This window comes from Babylonia areolata, chromosome 25 (assembly GCF_041734735.1).
Source record: "Babylonia areolata isolate BAREFJ2019XMU chromosome 25, ASM4173473v1, whole genome shotgun sequence".
Classification (NCBI taxonomy): Eukaryota; Metazoa; Mollusca; class Gastropoda; order Neogastropoda; family Buccinidae; genus Babylonia; species Babylonia areolata.
In genome coordinates, this window is record NC_134900.1 from 38,990,454 (window position 1) to 39,009,920 (window position 19,467).

The 19,467-nt window shown below is 44.2% G+C and overlaps 1 protein-coding gene across 3 annotated transcripts in view; it reads right to left on the bottom strand.

The window, feature by feature from the left end:
* LOC143299443 (MAP kinase-activated protein kinase 2-like) overlaps positions 1-19,467 on the bottom strand; it is a 44,670-nt gene that overhangs the window by 17,881 nt on the left and 7,322 nt on the right. For 2 of the 3 annotated variants that reach the window (XM_076612642.1, XM_076612641.1), the window contains exons 2-6: positions 15,698-15,854; positions 12,232-12,380; positions 11,555-11,619; positions 8,669-8,748; positions 7,859-7,985 (exon numbers count right to left, since the gene is read on the bottom strand). In XM_076612642.1, coding sequence (XP_076468757.1) covers positions 7,859-7,985; positions 8,669-8,748; positions 11,555-11,619; positions 12,232-12,380; positions 15,698-15,835 — 559 coding nt within the window. In that variant the 5' untranslated portion in view covers positions 15,836-15,854. Of the gene's footprint in view, positions 1-7,858; positions 7,986-8,668; positions 8,749-11,554; positions 11,620-12,231; positions 12,381-15,697; positions 15,945-19,467 lie in introns of those variants that run through there. The other variant, XM_076612640.1, reaches the window with a different exon arrangement.

Here is a 19,467-nt window from a genome sequence, read left to right on the forward strand (position 1 = left end):
ACATAAAGGGGCAGACACATAAAGGGGCAGACACCTGACCTACACATAAAGGGGCAGACACATAAAGGGGCAGACACCTGACCTACACATAAAGGGGCAGACACATAAAGGGCAGACACCTGACCTACACATAAAGGGGCAGACACATAAAGGGGCAGACACCTGACCTACACATAAAGGGGCAGACACCTGACCTACACATAAAGGGGCAGACACCTGACCTACACATAAAGGGCAGAACCTGACCTACACATAAAGGGGCAGACACCTGACCTACACATAAAGGGCAGACACCGGACCTACACATAAGGGGCAGACACCTGACCTACACATAAAGGGGCAGACACCTGACCTACACATAAAGGGCAGACATCTGACCTACACATAAAGGGCAGACACCTGACCTGCACATAAAGGGGCAGACACCTGACCTACACATAAAGGGCAGACACCTGACCTACACATAAAGGGCAGACACCTGACCTGCACATAAAGGGCAGACACCTGACCTGCACATAAAGGGGCAGACACCTGACCTACACATAAAGGGGCAGACACCTGACCTACACATAAAGGGGCAGACACCTGACCTACACATAAAGGGGCAGACACATAAAGGGCAGACACCTGACCTACACATAAAGGGGCAGACACCTGACCTACACATAAAGGGGCAGACACATAAAGGGGCAGACACCTGACCTACACATAAAGGGGCAGACACCTGACCTACACATAAAGGGGCAGACACCTGACCTACACATAAAGGGGCAGACACCTGACCTACACATAAAGGGCAGACACCTGACCTACACATAAAGGGGCAGACACCTGACCTACACATAAAGGGGCAGACACCTGACCTACACATAAAGGGGCAGACACCTGACCTACACATAAAGGGGCAGACACCTGACCTACACATAAAGGGGAGACACCTGACCTACACATAAAGGGCAGACACATAAAGGGGCAGACACCTGACCTACACATAAAGGGGCAGACACCTGACCTACACATAAGGGGCAGACACCTGACCTACACATAAAGGGGCAGACACCTGACCTACACATAAAGGGGCAGACACCTGACCTACACATAAAGGGGCAGACACATAAAGGGCAGACACCTGACCTACACATAAAGGGGAGACACCTGACCTACACATAAAGGGCAGACACCTGACCTACACATAAAGGGCAGACATCTGACCTACACATAAAGGGCAGACACATAAAGGGGCAGACACCTGACCTACACATAAAGGGGCAGACACCTGACCTACACATAAAGGGGCAGACACATAAAGGGGCAGACACCTGACCTACACATAAAGGGCAGACACCTGACCTACACATAAAGGGCAGACACCTGACCTACACATAAAGGGGCAGACACCTGACCTACACATAAAGGGCAGACATCTGACCTACACATAAAGGGGCAGACACCTGACCTACACATAAAGGGCAGACACCTGACCTACACATAAAGGGCAGACATCTGACCTACACATAAAGGGCAGACACATAAAGGGGCAGACACCTGACCTACACATAAAGGGGCAGACACCTGACCTACACATAAAGGGCAGACACCTGACCTACACATAAAGGGCAGACACCTGACCTACACATAAAGGGCAGACACCTGACCTACACATAAAGGGGCAGACACATAAAGGGCAGACACCTGACCTACACATAAAGGGCAGACACCTGACCTACACATAAAGGGGCAGACACATAAAGGGGCAGACACCTGACCTACACATAAAGGTGGCAGACACCTAACCTGCACATAAAGGGGAGACATCTGACCTACACATAAAGGGGCAGACACATAAAGGGCAGACACCTGACCTACACATAAAGGGGCAGACACATAAAGGGGCAGACACCTGACCTGCACATAAAGGGGCAGACACCTGACCTACACATAAAGGGGCAGACACATAAAGGGGCAGACACCTGACCTACACATAAAGGGCAGACACCTGACCTACACATAAAGGGGCAGACACCTGACCTACACATAAACCAAATGACCTGGTCAGGCCTTGGGAGCCTTTGTATAAAACATCAACATCAAATGAAACAAAATCAAAACACTTTGAAATCTACACTGATCAATGGTGTCCTCAACCTCCAACTGCAACAAAGTTAATCAACTGAACTAAAATAGCTAATCTACACTGATCAATGGTGTCTTCAACCTCCAACTGCAACAAAGTTAATCAACTGAACTAAAATAGCTAATCTACACTGATCAATAGTGTCTTCAACCTCCAACTGCAGCAAAGTTAATCAACTGAACTAAAATAGCTAATCTACACTGATCAATGGTGTCTTCAACCTCCAACTGCAACAAATTAATCAACTGAACTAAAATAGCTAATCTACACTGATCAATGGTGTCTTCAACCTCCAACTGCAACAAAGTTAATCAACTGAACTAAAATAGCTAATCTACACTGATCAATGGTGTCTTCAACCTCCAACTGCAACAAACAATCAACTGAACTAAAATAGCTAATCTACACTGATCAATGGTGTCTTCAACCTCCAACTGCAGCAAAGTTAATCAACTGAACTAAAATAGCTAATCTACACTGATCAATGGTGTCTTCAACCTCCAACTGCAACAAACAATCAACTGAACTAAAATAGCTAATCTACACTGATCAATGGTGTCTTCAACCTCCAACTGCAACAAAGTTAATCAACTGAACTAAAATAGCTAATCTACACTGATCAATGGTGTCTTCAACCTCCAACTGCAACAAAGTTAATCAACTGAACTAAAATAGCTAATCTACACTGATCAATGGTGTCTTCAACCTCCAACTGCAACAAAGTTAATCAACTGAACTAAAATAGCTAATCTACACTGATCAATGGTGTCTTCAACCTCCAACTGCAACAAACAATCAACTGAACTAAAATAGCTTATCAAACTTGTTCACGTTTTTGTACTGCTAGTGTCGGAGCCAAGCTTACAACAGATAACCTCCAGACTTTCAAACATATTCAAAAGAAAACATGACCAAGAACTACATCCATAAAAATATAATCAAAATAATAAAATCTTTAAGCCATACACCTAAAATTATGTTCATAAGAAAAGAAACCACTTAAAACAGCTCAGATAATGTATCAAAAAAATCTTTTTTAGTACTTTGCAAATCTTGTTTTCTTTTTTCTTCTACCAAACATATAAAATTCATACAATCTCTGTTTGGTTTCAGAGGGCCACTTGGGAATCCCAAATGGAAAGGAACTTGAAAGCCCTAGTGATATAACAAGTGGAAACACAAGTAGCTACAGCATCTGTTCAAAGCTTGATAATGGGAGGAAGCACTTAGTGATATAACAAGTGGAAACAAAACCAGCTACAGAACCTGTTCAAAGCATGACAATTGGGGGAAGGCTTTAAATGACAGTACCAACAGCAGGGTTGTGAATCAACATTAACACTGCAGTATAACACTGAAGAGGTGATTGGGCATCTGCCATTTTCTGGTGGCTAGACATAGCAGGCAGTCTTGTTGGTGCTTTCAGCTAAGAATTTTTTTCTTTGTTGAAAGTGATCCGTACATTACAATAAAAGACATTCACTGAAATATGGAAAATCAACATGCCTTTAAAGACAACTAAAAATGTGGTCATCAAAAAAAGATATCAGCCACCATCTTAAAGTGGTCACAATCCAATAGTGATTCTGAAAAGTGACAACAAACTACTGTACAATCTCTATACAGCCACAGCACTTACCAACATAATAGGGAGTGTACAGTCTCTATACAGCCACAGCACTTACCAACATAATAGGGAGTGTACAGTCTCTATACAGCCACAGCACTTACCAACATAATAGGGAGTGTACAGTCTCTATACAGCCACAGCACTTACCAACATAATAGGGAGTGTACAGTCTCTATACAGCCACAGCACTTACCAACATAATAGGGAGTGTACAGTCTCTATACAGCCACAGCACTTACCAACATAATAGGGAGTGTACAGTCTCTATACAGCCACAGCACTTACCAACATAATAGGGAGTGTACAGTCTCTATACAGCCACAGCACTTACCAACATAATAGGGAGTGTACAGTCTCTATACAGCCACAGCACTTACCAACATAACAGGGAGTGTACAGTCTCTATACAGCCACAGCACTTACCAACATAACAGGGAGTGTACAGTCTCTATACAGCCACAGCACTTACCAACATAACAGGGAGTGTACAGTCTCTATACAGCCACAGCACTTACCAACATAACAGGGAGTGTACAGTCTCTATACAGCCACAGCACTTACCAACATAATAGGGAGTGTAGTCTCAATACAGCCACAGCACTTACCAACATAATAGGGAGTGTACAATCTCTATACAGCCACAGCACTTACCAACATAATAGGGAGTGTACAGTCTCTATACAGCCACAGCACTTACCAACATAATAGGGAGTGTAGTCTCAATACAGCCACAGCACTTACCAACATAATAGGGAGTGTACAGTCTCTATACAGCCACAGCACTTACCAACATAATAGGGAGTGTACAGTCTCTATACAGCCACAGCACTTACCAACATAATAGGGAGTGTACAGTCTCTATACAGCCACAGCACTTACCAACATAATAGGGAGTGTACAGTCTCTATACAGCCACAGCACTTACCAACATAATAGGGAGTGTACAGTCTCTATACAGCCACAGCACTTACCAACATAATAGGGAGTGTACAGTCTCTATACAGCCACAGCACTTACCAACATAACAGGGAGTGTACAGTCTCTATACAGCCACAGCACTTACCAACATAACAGGGAGTGTACAGTCTCTATACAGCCACAGCACTTACCAACATAACAGGGAGTGTACAGTCTCTATACAGCCACAGCACTTACCAACATAACAGGGAGTGTACAGTCTCTATACAGCCACAGCACTTACCAACATAATAGGGAGTGTAGTCTCAATACAGCCACAGCACTTACCAACATAATAGGGAGTGTACAATCTCTATACAGCCACAGCACTTACCAACATAATAGGGAGTGTACAGTCTCTATACAGCCACAGCACTTACCAACATAATAGGGAGTGTAGTCTCAATACAGCCACAGCACTTACCAACATAATAGGGAGTGTACAATCTCTATACAGCCACAGCACTTACCAACATAATAGGGAGTGTACAGTCTCTATACAGCCACAGCACTTACCAACATAATAGGGAGTGTAGTCTCAATACAGCCACAGCACTTACCAACATAATAGGGAGTGTACAGTCTCAATACAGCCACAGCACTTACCAACATAATAGGGAGTGTAGTCTCAATACAGCCACAGCACGTACCAACATAATAGGGAGTGTAGTCTCAATACAGCCACAGCACTTACCAACATAATAGGGAGTGTAGTCTCAATACAGCCACAGCACTTACCAACATAATAGGGAGTGTAGTCTCAATACAGCCACAGCACTTACCAACATAATAGGGAGTGTACAGTCTCAATACAGCCACAGCACTTACCAACATAATAGGGAGTGTAGTCTCAATACAGCCACTGCACTTACCAACATAACAGGGAGTGTACAGTCTCTATACAGCCACAGCACTTACCAACATAATAGTGAGTGTACAGTCTCTATACAGCCACAGCACTTACCAACATAACAGGGAGTGTACAGTCTCTATACAGCCACAGCACTTACCAACATAACAGGGAGTGTACAGTCTCTATACAGCCACAGCACTTACCAACATAATAGGGAGTGTACAGTCTCTATACAGCCACAGCACTTACCAACATAATAGGGAGTGTACAGTCTCTATACAGCCACTGCACTTACCAATAGGGAGTGTACAATCTCTATACAGCCACAGCACTTACCAACATAATAGGGAGTGTACAGTCTCTATACAGCCACAGCACTTACCAACATAATAGGGAGTGTACAGTCTCTATACAGCCACAGCACTTACCAACATAATAGGGAGTGTACAGTCTCTATACAGCCACAGCACTTACCAACATAATAGGGAGTGTACAGTCTCTATACAGCCACAGCACTTACCAACATAATAGGAAGTGTACAGTCTCTATACAGCCACAGCACTTACCAACATAATAGGGAGTGTACAGTCTCTATACAGCCACTGCACTTACCAATAGGGAGTGTACAGTCTCTACACAGCCACAGCACTTACCAACATAATAGGGAGTGTACAGTCTCTATACAGCCACTGCACTTACCAATAGGGAGTGTACAGTCTCTATACAGCCACAGCACTTACCAACATAATAGGGAGTGTACAGTCTCTATACAGCCACTGCACTTACCAACATAACAGGGAGTGTACAGTCTCTATACAGCCACAGCACTTACCAACATAATAGGGAGTGTACAGTCTCTATACAGCCACTGCACTTACCAATAGGGAGTGTACAGTCTCTATACAGCCACAGCACTTACCAACATAATAGGGAGTGTACAGTCTCTATACAGCCACTGCACTTACCAACATAATAGGGAGTGTACAGTCTCTATACAGCCACAGCACTTACCAACATAATAGGGAGTGTACAGTCTCTATACAGTCACAGCACTTACCAACATAATAGGGAGTGTACAGTCTCTATACAGCCACAGCACTTACCAACATAATAGGGAGTGTACAGTCTCTATACAGCCACAGCACTTACCAACATAATAGGGAGTGTACAGTCTTAATACAGCCACAGCACTTACCAACATAATAGGGAGTGTACAGTCTTAATACAGCCACAGCACTTACCAACATAATAGGGAGTGTACAGTCTCTATACAGCCACAGCACTTACCAACATAACAGGGAGTGTACAGTCTCTATACAGCCACAGCACTTACCAATAGGGAGTGTACAGTCTCTATACAGCCACTGCACTTACCAACAGGGAGTGTACAGTCTCTATACAGCCACAGCACTTACCAACATAATAGGGAGTGTACAGTCTCAATACAGCCACAGCACTTACCAACATAATAGGGAGTGTACAGTCTCTATACAGCCACAGCACTTACCAACATAATAGGGAGTGTACAGTCTCTATACAGCCACTGCACTTACCAACATAATAGGGAGTGTACAGTCTCTATACAGCCACAGCACTTACCAACATAATAGGGAGTGTACAGTCTCTATACAGCCACAGCACTTACCAACATAATAGGGAGTGTACAGTCTCTATACAGCCACAGCACTTACCAACATAATAGTGAGTGTACAGTCTCTATACAGCCACAGCACTTACCAACATAACAGGGAGTGTACAGTCTCTATACAGCCACAGCACTTACCAACATAATAGTGAGTGTACAGTCTCTATACAGCCACAGCACTTACCAACATAACAGGGAGTGTACAGTCTCTATACAGCCACAGCACTTACCAACATAATAGGGAGTGTACAGTCTCTATACAGCCACAGCACTTACCAACATAACAGGGAGTGTACAGTCTCTATACAGCCACAGCACTTACCAACATAATAGGGAGTGTACAGTCTCTATACAGCCACAGCACTTACCAACATAATAGGGAGTGTACAGTCTCTATACAGCCACTGCACTTACCAATAGGGAGTGTACAGTCTCTATACAGCCACAGCACTTACCAACATAATAGGGAGTGTACAGTCTCTATACAGCCACAGCACTTACCAACATAACAGGGAGTGTACAGTCTCTATACAGCCACAGCACTTACCAACATAATAGGGAGTGTACAGTCTCTATACAGCCACAGCACTTACCAACATAATAGGGAGTGTACAGTCTCTATACAGCCACAGCACTTACCAACATAATAGGGAGTGTAACATGGCGTCTGAAGGGACTTGTATGCGCTGATTTCTTTGGCAAAACCAAAGTCTGTTAACTTTAACACAGCGTTCTCTGTTTTGTCAGTGTACAGCAAGTTCTCTGGCTGAAACACAGAGCAGACCACCAGTCAAATGATGTCCAACCAACAGTCTGGTCTCATTCTGTACGTCATAATGATAATCATGACCACTTACATTGCACATGTACAGACACACACACCCTCAGACACACACACACAGTGCACACACACACACACTGACACACGCATACATGCACACACCCTGTACCCACACACTCACAGTCACACACACTACAAAGATACTGGTCTTACAGAGACAATGGACAGTTTTTGTATGCAGCATGCAACTTTTGCCAAATAAAAGAGCACAGGGCCTGGGATGACTGGCCAAACTAAGCAGAAAAAACCACTCTGATATTAAAATAACAACTCTCTCTCTCCCTCTCTCCATATATCATAAACACATACACAAACGCAAACACACACACTTGCAGACAAAAGTTAACGAAAAAAAAAAAGAAGAAGAAAACTGAAAGAGTGGTGGTGAACTGTAACAACATCGTCCAATCTTCACAGAGAAATCTGTTGTGATAAAAAGAGGAATACAATACACAACAATATTGGTGAACTGTAACAACATCGTCCAATCTTCACACAGACATCTGTTGGGATAAAAAAAAAGGAATACAATACACAACAATATAAAAAAAAAGCATGATGCAATACAGTGCAGTGTAATACAATTACACCACCGATATTGCCCTCACCTTCAAATCTCGATGGGCAATGTTCATGGAATGTAAGTGGTCGATGGCTTTGACGATGCTGCGAATGATATCTGCTGCCTCTGAAAACACAACAAACAGTGAGTTACCAGCTGCCGTGGCAAAGTGGTTAGCGTCACAGACTGAGAGGACACAGGTTTGATCCCTCTCAGAGGTGTTTTTTTTTTTTTCAGCCCATGGCTGGCTCCTACCCACAGCTGAGTGTGGCTGTCCTACCCAGAGCTGAGTGTGGCTGTCCTACCCAGAGTGAGTGTGGCTGTCCTACCCAGAGTGAGTGTGGCTGGCTCCTACCCACAGCTGAGTGTGGCTGGCTCCTACCCAGAGTGAGTGTGGCTGCCTCCTACCCACAGCTGAGTGTGGCTGGCTCCTACCCACAGCTGAGTGTGGCTGCCTCCTACCCAGAGTGAGTGTGGCTGTCCTACCCACAGCTGAGTGTGGCTGGCTCCTACCCAGAGTGAGTGTGGCTGTCCTACCCACAGCTGAGTGTGGCTGGCTCCTACCCAGAGTGAGTGTGGCTGTCCTACCCAGAGTGAGTGTGGCTGTCCTACCCACAGCTGAGTGTGGCTGTTTCCTACCCAGAGTGAGTGTGGCTGTCCTACCCACAGTGAGTGTGGCTGTCCTACCCACAGCTGAGTGTGGCTGTCCTACCCAGAGTGAGTGTGGCTGTCCTACCCACAGCTGAGTGTGGCTGTCCTACCCACAGTGAGTGTGGCTGTCCTACCCAGAGTGAGTGTGGCTGTCCTACCCACAGCTGAGTGTGGCTGTCCTACCAACAGCTGAGTGTGTCTGTCCTACCCACAGTGAGTGTGGCTGTCCTACCCAGAGTGAGTGTGGCTGTCCTACCCACAGTTGAGTGTGGCTGTCCTACCCACAGTGAGTGTGACTGTCCTACCCACAGTGAGTGTGACTGTCCTACCCACAGCTGAGTGTGACTGTCCTACCCACAGCTGAGTGTGGCTGCCTCCTGCCCACAGCTGAGTGTGGCTGTCCTACCCACAGCTGAGTGTGGCTGGCTCCTTCCCAGAGCTGAGTGTGGCTGTCCTACCCACAGTGAGTGTGGCTGTCCTACCCACAGTGAGTGTGGCTGTCCTACCCACAGCTGAGTGTGGCTGTCCTACCCACAGCTGAGTGTGGCTGTTTCCTACCCACAGTGAGTGTGGCTGTCCTACCCAGAGTGAGTGTGGCTGTCCTACCCACAGTTGAGTGTGGCTGTCCTACCCACAGTGAGTGTGGCTGTTTCCTACCCACAGTGAGTGTGGCTGTCCTACCCACAGCTGAGTGTGGCTGGCTCCTACCCAGAGCTGAGTGTGGCTGTCCTACCCACAGTGAGTGTGGCTGTCCTACCCACAGTGAGTGTGGCTGTCCTACCCACAGCTGAGTGTGGCTGGCTCCTTCCCAGAGCTGAGTGTGGCTGGCTCCTTCCCAGAGCTGAGTGTGGCTGTCCTACCCACAGCTGAGTGTGGCTGAGGCTAAAATGGGAAGACTGGGACCACACAGTCAAGGGTCATCCACTTCAGGGATGTGTCCTTTGGAGTGTTGCTTAAATTTCTTGATCTGCACTGCAGTGACCGTTATCTCTCACTGAGTCTCAGCTTAGTCAAGTACTTCCCAAACCTAAATGGACCCATACGGCAACATCTTCATCACCCCCATCATCATTCATCATCAAAACAGAGAAAATTAAAATGTAACAAGTCCTCAGCACCTAACCCCTCCTCAAAAAAAAAAAAAAAAAAAAAAAAAAAAAAGAAGAAGAAGAAGAAAAGTCTGCAACTGGGTGGTACACAACAACCAAACTCCTAAATTCCATAAATGTGATCCTCCACAACAAAGCCGGAAGTCACCTTTTGATTAACTTGCATGACAGCAAGAACAGGTTCAAGGGATGTAAAAATTACCACATACTTCTGACCGTCTGGACTTGAACAAAACAAGATACTTTGCTCCCAAGTGACATAAAATGACGCTACAATGAAATGATACGCTGCATTACTTACTTACTGATGAAATTTTACCTTCTGGTATAGGTGTTAATAAATCTTTACATATATTGTCTACACTGGTCTATGTACTGCATAAACAGATGAATAACTGCAGCCGTTTATGGCTTTTGCTGAATAAACACAGGAGCGAAAAGTGTTTTACAGTTTTGCTGGTGGTTTTTGTTTAAAGGCTCTGTGGTGATATGCTCTCAAAGTGAATAAACTGCAGAATTTCACACACAGAAATCTGTTGTGACAAAGACAGAACAATTTACAATTCAATAAGAATCTATCTAGTAATCTATAGACAACAATAATCACGCTGTTATTTGCTCAAACAACATTTTTGTGATGGCTTCCAGTGAAGTCAACACTTTTTACCACTACCAATTAGCATGCTATTTCCAGGTATGTATGGTTAAGTACAGCCCTGCATGTGTGTAGAACAAAGGCATCTTAGCATGCGTGTGGTTACACAGGTATAGGTGTGCATGTATGTTGTTACACAGGCATAGGTGCGCACAAAAATGTACAAGTGTGTTTAGGCAGGCATAGGTGTGCATGTGTGTGGTCACACAGGCATAGGTGTGCATGTGTGGTTACACAGGCATAGATGTGTATGTGTGTGGTTACATAGGCATAGGTGTGCGTGTGTGTGGTTAACAGAGGCATAGGTGTGCATGTGTGGTTACACAGGCATAGATGTGTATGTGTGTGGTTACATAAGCATAGGTGTGCGTGCGTGTGGTTAACAGAGGCATAGGTGTGCATGCTTGTGGTTACACAGGTATTTGTCTGCAAGCGTGCGGTTATACAGTCATTTGTGGCCGCACACGTATGTGTGTGTGTGTACACTGATGCAGATTACACTATATAAAAAGCTGACCTCGTTCTGTGAAGGCGGTGTCTGCTCTCTCCTGTATCCTGGTGAACAGTTCTCCCCCCTCCATGCTGCACAACAACCACCTTTTTCAACATGCATCTCTTACAGGTCACACAATGTTTTATACACATACAGATAATCAGACATTATATCTATAATCAACAATATCTACTTACATAAAGCGTCAATTTTCTAAAATTTCCTATCAAAAATAGGAAAAAAGATAAGTTCTTTCAACACATTCTAATTATCAATAACAATACTCTTCTAGGAATGGCACACTTTTTAAGCCAAATTTGGCACTGACAAATTTAAAGTAGTTGCAGAGAAAGTGAATTTGTTAATGTTTACCACTCCACCCCTCCCCTCTCTCTCTTGTCTTTCTTTCTGACATACACACACAAACTAAAAACTCAGCTTTATGATTATTACATAGACTCACATTGAGTAAACACGCAAATAAGCACCCCCCCCCCACCCACCCCCAAAAAACCAACATAATTATTAACAAAAAAAACTTCCCTTCTCCATCCTCACCTTCAATACATAAAAAAAAGCAACTCAGAATCAAACAGAAAGCAAAAAAATACTATAAAATAAATGAATAAGCACACACACACACACACACACACACACACACACACACACACAGAATGACACACACACACACACACACTGACCACTCCAGGATGACCAGCAAACAGCGCTGCCCGGCATAGTTGTTTTCATAGACGTCATGGATGCGCACAATGTGCTGACAGCTGGGTGGGTGGCAGGCCCTCCAGTGTAAGTCCACTTCCCGTCTGGCCTTGGGGATGTCTTTCAGAACCTGGAACACAAACATCACCAGTCCTTCAGTGCTGGCACTGAACAAATCAGGCACATCGTTGCTTTCAGCAGTATTTCTGGAAGAATGGGCAATATGAAAACATCCATTATTACTATAATTATTGTCCTATCATAAGGATGGGCGATATGAAAACATCCATTATTACTGTAATTATTGTCCTACCATAAGCAGGTGCAGTGCCCCAATGACTCCACAGATTTGAGGGAGATGAACTGGAAGTGGAACCCAAAAGACGACGACGACAAAGGAATCAGAGCCAGAAATTTTTTAGTTGATGGAAATCTGAGACAGAAAATTTTTAGCTGACGGAAATCCAAGACAGAAAATTTGTTGTTGATCTGGTGAAGTAATAAAGTTGGTAAAAACAATATGTTGTCTCTCCTGCTTACTCTCTCTACTTGTCCAAAATAAAGTGATGCTTAATAAAAGTAACTTCCAGCAGTGCAACAACATGTCAACAAACAAAATTAATTATATTCATGCAGAAAAGAGGAAAAACATTGCAGGAAAGAGGATGGAAGAAGCTGCGTTAGTTTCTGGTTTACTTTGGGGTTAGCGTCTTCCAAAGCTGAAGAACCAAAACTTGTAAAACGACATGTTCCTGACAATTCAAGTTTAATCTGATGGCATGTTGTACAGGTCTAGGTGATACTAGCGTGTGAGGCAGAAATAAAGGGAGTATATCTGTTGTTTCCATGCTGCCACATTTCATCTACAGATGCACACATAATACTATAGTACATGCCTTGTCTCAGTGGGAGTTCTATCTGCCGGGGTACTATTTTGAGAAAAACCGGGATCCCAGGTGGGGGTAGGGGTTTTATGAAAAGAGGGGGGAAGTACGATCACACTGCTCATTCACCCTTCCATTTCCACTGTCAAAACGGGATTGCAAAATGGACATGATTTTTATGATATAAGCTCTCTCCACTAGGCTGCCAGAAGGTTTAGTTGTCCTAGACAATCAGATAGGGGAGTATTGAGCCCTTGTGTTTTAGGAATGGTCCTTAGGCTTGACCTAAGTAAGTTAGTTTCTGCTGTGTCACAGTTTGCGCTTCTACAGTTCTAGGCAAGTGTAAATGTGTGTGTAGTAGTAGTAGTAGTAGTAGTCTTCAGTTTAATGTCTTCCACTTTAAGTGATATTACTTAGATGAAAAAAAAAAGAAAAAAAAAAAAGAGGGGCTTGGGGGGTGGAGGGTGGGGCGTGGTGGTGGGAACAGTATTGGGCAGAGGGTTAAGAATGATGTGTTTGTATCACTGTATGTGTGTGTGCGCATGTGTGTGTGTGATGGGGAAAGATACAGAGCATTGGAAAAAATAAAACATTAAAAGTGGAGACATAGGCATATAGAAGGAAACGCTAACATCAAACAACTGTAACAACTATAATAAATGTCCTATTGGACTATACAGAAAACCTTCTGTAATAGCAGATAACATCTTGAAATTGTCAAAAATACATTCACAATATGTGTGTGTGTGTGTGTGTGTGTGTGTGTGTGTGTGTGTGCATGTGCCTGTCACATTTCTTCTGTGTGCTCTTGCGCTGTGCCTGTCAGCATCACTGTGTTTGTGTTCGTGAATGTAGGTGTTTGTGTGTGTGTGTGTGTGTGTGTGTGTGTGTGTGTGTGTGTGTGTGTGTGTGTGTGTGTCAGTGTGTGTGTGTGTGTGTGTGTGTGTGCCTGTCAGTATCATTCTGTGTGTGTGTGTGCGCGCATGCATTTGTATGTCATAAACAATGTGTGTGTCTGTGTGAGTCTGTGCCTGTCGTCACTCTGTGTGTGTATACATGTGTGTGTATACATGTTTGTGTGTCTACACTGAGTGTGCACGCACATCATGTGTGATATACTATCATGTATTCAACTGTAAAATGTAGTCTTTAAATTTCATTATTTGTCTTCTAAGTTTAGTTTTACAAAAGTAATCATATCTGAGTTTATGTGATGTAAGACATCTATAGAATACAGAATAGTGTGTGTGCGTGTGTGTGTGTGTATGTGCGTGCGCGCGCTTTTTTTTTCAAATAATGTTTTGAAGTGTTAAAAAAAAAAAAAATGTTTTGTCACATTGGAGAAACTAGGTTCTGAATCAAGTTAATTCTGGCCCTGATATTTTCTTAACCCGTTTTAAGTTTTTCTTCAACTGAACCTCACATTCAGTTGAACATTGTTCTTTTTTCATCTTTTAAATAGCCACTGACAGTCTCATCAAACAAAGACTATAACTGTATAAGGATAAAATTACCAGCAGTAAATCATGCTCTAATTTATTCATACATAATTATATGATATACTTATTTTAGCTACAATGTCACCAAAATCTATAATCATATAATGAAATTGTTGTTATTTTTCATATTAATTATAATGTTCATTTAAAAACTGATTTGTTTTTAAAATTACTTAATCAGCCACTTAGTTTCTTATTCAGCACAGTGAGTGAATAATAAACAGGGGTGAAAAACAAAAGTTACACACAAAGCTGGCTAAACAAACTAACATTTTTGTGATAACAGATAACAATCAACAAATACATAACTCTTAAAATCTTAAAATTCGCACGAAAAGTTGACAGTTGCATAACTGATATATTTGTATAATATTTAAAACAAAGTGACAATTCTCAAGATTCAAAAGAGTAACCCAGCTGTAATAAACTTATAACAGGTGCTGGTGTTCAACATAATACCTGACCCTAAACAAGCCAGATGATGTAAGTTTCACCACCCTAAAATGAAGGAGGGGAACCTGACCCTAAACAAGCCAGGTGATGTAAGTTTCACCACCCTAAAATGGAGGAGGGGGACCTGACCCTAAACAAGCCAGGTGATGTAAGTTTCACCACCCTAAAATGGAGGAGGGGGGCCTGACCCTAAACAAGCCAGGTGATGTAAGTTTCACCATCCTAAAAAAAAATGGAGGGGGATGCGGAGAACGCTTCATCGTCTGCTTTGTCCTACCCCTCGTGTCGGAGGTGACAGCGGCCTCCTCCAGTACTGACTGCTCATGTACAGGTTTAAATCAAACCGAGACAGATTTGATAACAATCCACATTTCCAGTTCACAAACTACCAAGGCTGTACAAACGAAAGTAATCGACAGATGTCAGATATCAATCATTAATGAGAATCGACATAATCTACGTTGAGTTGTAGGAGGAGTTTATATAGGGGGGGGGGGGGGGGGGATGAGGTGTTCGAAAGCATCCGACCAACACGGCAACGCGTATCTCAAATTTCGGCAAATGTTAAAAACAACACTCATACTAAACAGAACACTGTCATTGTGACTTACCTTCAAAGCAAACTTCTGTCCTGTCGATCTGGCGAAACATTCCAGCACTTTTCCATTAATCCCAAAGCCCAGGACACTACCAGTCAGTCTGTAGTCGTCGGAAATCGGGTGTTTCTTCGGTTGAAGTGGGTGGCTCATTCTTTTGGGTCCGTACCGCCTGGGTAAGAAAAAATTTAACAGTTCAAGTGGCTTCGTCGTGACTGATCTTTCTGCCTTTCGCGAAAGTCTCACACAAGTGAAGTGAGAAAGCGGATGTGGAAGCGTGACACCGCAGGAAGTGACGGAGTCTGCTAAATATAGAACAATGCCTGTCGTACACTGTACGTAACCCATTGACGAAATAGGCAGTCGCATTTCTCGGGCAGTCCACAACATCACATGTCGCAGTTCACACGTTATTGAGCTGAACGTATGTGTACATTCTCTTAATCCAGTGACGCGCGCGCGCACACACACACAGTCACATAGAGCTTCTCAGTTACCGGCACACACTGACGCACACACACACACACAGTCACATACAGCTGCTCAGTTACCGGCACACACACACACACACACACACGCACGCACACACACATACAGCGGAGAGAGAGAGAGAGAGAGAGTACTGAGAAAAGCCTGATTGGAATCAGTGATGTGTTTTTACAAGAAGACCTAACTGCTCCTGGTTTGAGTGGCGATCCTCTGCCGGCACTCGGCATCCGAGGCAGTGATGGAAGCTGCCCAGATCAGTCACTGAGTCAGCACGTGTTTGTAATTAACTGGTGATGCGTCTCAACTTTCATAGCTCACTTCATTTTGATCAGCGCGACTGAGTTAACGTCATCACCATCGCATGATAACCACCATTATCATTAGTAGTAGTTATACTGCAGTAGTAGAAGTAACAGCAGCAGCAGCAGTGGTAGTGTTGTTATCATTCAGTTGCCGCAACTGACTGAGTATTATGATCACCTTGAAGTTACCATCATCATCACTAAGTTATACAGGCGCAACTGAGTTCTTGTTAGCCACAACCCGATCTTCCCCTCCCCTCAATCCCCCCACCCCCACTCCCCGGGTCTCTTCCCCCTTCACCCCCCCCCTCCTCCCCGTCAGTCGGCCGGCTTCCCCTATTTCCGCAGTCCGCGCGGCCGGGACGACTCAATGACAGCCGCCGGTTCATATCGTCAGGAATATGAATTCAGTTTGAACTACAGGCAGCAAAATGCCGGTATATGTCATCATCATCATCCTCATCCTCATCCTCATCATCATCTTTCTTGTCTTCTCACCCTCCTTTAGTAACTTGAACTGAATTGTGCTAGTGCTGCTGCTTCAGCCTTGTTCTCAGTGGGGGGGGGGGGGGGGGGGGGGGGAAGCAACAACAACAACAAAAAACCCAACCATGTAGTACCGACTTAACCTTTCCAAACAATGGGCCCACAGTCAGGAAAGAGAATTCAGTATGACGTTTAACTCACTCAGTACGGCCAGTCCTCTTATCTCCTCTACACAGACCCCTCGGATGTCCAGTGGGTGTCTCAATGACCCAACCTTTAGCTTCCGTCGTCAGAATTGTGGTATTCCTTGTCAACATTCACCTCTTCAGTATAAGAGCGTTCCGCTTGTAATATTTTGATGATGGTAATTGGGATGAAACGCTGTTAACGTCGTCTCTTTCGCCGTTCGTATGGAGAGAGTTAACGACTTAGCCTAGCTAATTGTAGAGTGATGAGTCATTCTGTACGTCAGTAATTCACTGATCGTCAATGCACTGATCTGGCCAATAGCTGACATCCAGGAGCCGGTGTCACGTAACAGTAGTACCACTCCCGATAGTAGTGACGCCGGCGATAAACCTCAACAGTACTTCATGTGTGTGACGTGGGGCGCCGGGGATCACTGGGATATAAGCTATATATGTCTATGGGCGGGATAGGCATTGGGGGCTGGGGGTCGGGGGGGGGGGGGGGTTAATCCACATAATACCCTCGACTCCTAGTCGACTGTTGATACTGAGAAATTCGTAGAAACTAGAAAAGTATGCTGGGCAGTGCAACATGGAGTGAAGCAGAGTAGATCGAGTACATTATGTTCAGCCTTGAAGGAGAGTGCAGTCTGGAGCGTTCCAACACGATAGTACAGCACAGTGCCGGCAGTACAGCGCATTATTGCCGGTTCAGTTGTTGCACCGACAGGGCCGGCACAGAGTACACTACAGTACACTACAGTACACTACAGTACAGTACAGTACAGTACACTACAGTACACTACAGTACAGTACAGTACACTACAGTACACTACAGTACAGTACACTACAGTACAGTACATTCATTTTTAATTATTGCACCGACAGGGCCGGCACAGAGTACACTACAGTACAGTACAATACAGTACAGTACACTACAGTACACTACAGTACAGTACACTACAGTACAGTACATTCATTTTTAATTATTGCACCGGCAGGGCCGGCACAGAGTACACTACAGTACACTACAGTACAATACAGTACAGTACATTAAGTTTTAATTATTGCACCGACAGGGCCGGCACAGAGTACACTACAGTACACTACAGTACAATACAGTACAGTACATTAAGTTTTAATTATTGCACCGACAGGGCCGGCACAGAGTACAGTACAGTACAGTACAGTACAGTACAGTACATTAAGTTTTAATTATTGCACCGACAGGGCCGGCACAGAGTACACTACAGTACAGTACAGTACAGTACAGTACATTCATTTTTAATTATTGCACCGGCAGGGCCGGCACAGAGTACAGTACACTACAGTACACTACAGTACACTACAGTACACTACAGTACACTACATTCATTTTTAATTATTGCACCGACAGGGCCGGCACAGAGTACACTACAGTACACTACAGTACAGTACAATACAGTACACTACAGTACAGTACAATACACTACAGTACACTACAGTACAGTACATTAAGTTTTAATTATTGCACCGACAGGGCCGGCACAGAGTACACTACAGTACAGTACAGTACAGTACAGTACAGTACACTACAGTACACTACAGTACAGTACACTACAATACAGTACACTACAGTACAGTACAGTACAGTACAGTACATTAAGTTTTAATTATTGCACCGACAGGGCCGGCACAGAGTACACTACAGTACAGTACAGTACAATACAGTACAGTACAGTACATTAATTTTTAATTATTGCACCGACAGGGCCGGCACAGAGTACACTACAGTACAGTACACTACAGTACAGTACACTACAATACAGTACAGTACATTCATTTTTAATTATTGCACCGGCAGGGCAGTACAGCGGTACAGTGCAGTACAACATACACTGCACTGCACAACACTGCAGCACTGACGGTTTACAACAGCCAGTCAGTACAGTTTGGAACAAAACCCTGTGAGCTTACAAGTATATCCCATCCAGCACTTAATTGCCAGCCACCGTGTGACCCGGGCCCTCACCTTCGGCCTGTCTTCCTCCCTGCCCCCCTCAACCCCCCCCCCCCCCCCCCCCGCCCCCCCACAGGGAAGCCAAAGGTCAAACAGATTTGTCTGACGTGTTTAAAGAAATTAGGACAAAGTTGGTAATTTTTTTATCACTGACCATTTGTAGGCGAGAGAGAGAGACAGACAGATAGACAGACAGAGGCACTCGGAGATTCGAACGGACAGACAGACAGAGACAGAGAGAGACAGAGGCAGAGATTCGGACAGACAGACAGAGAGAGACAGAGGCAGAGATTCGGACAGACAGACAGAGAGAGACAGAGG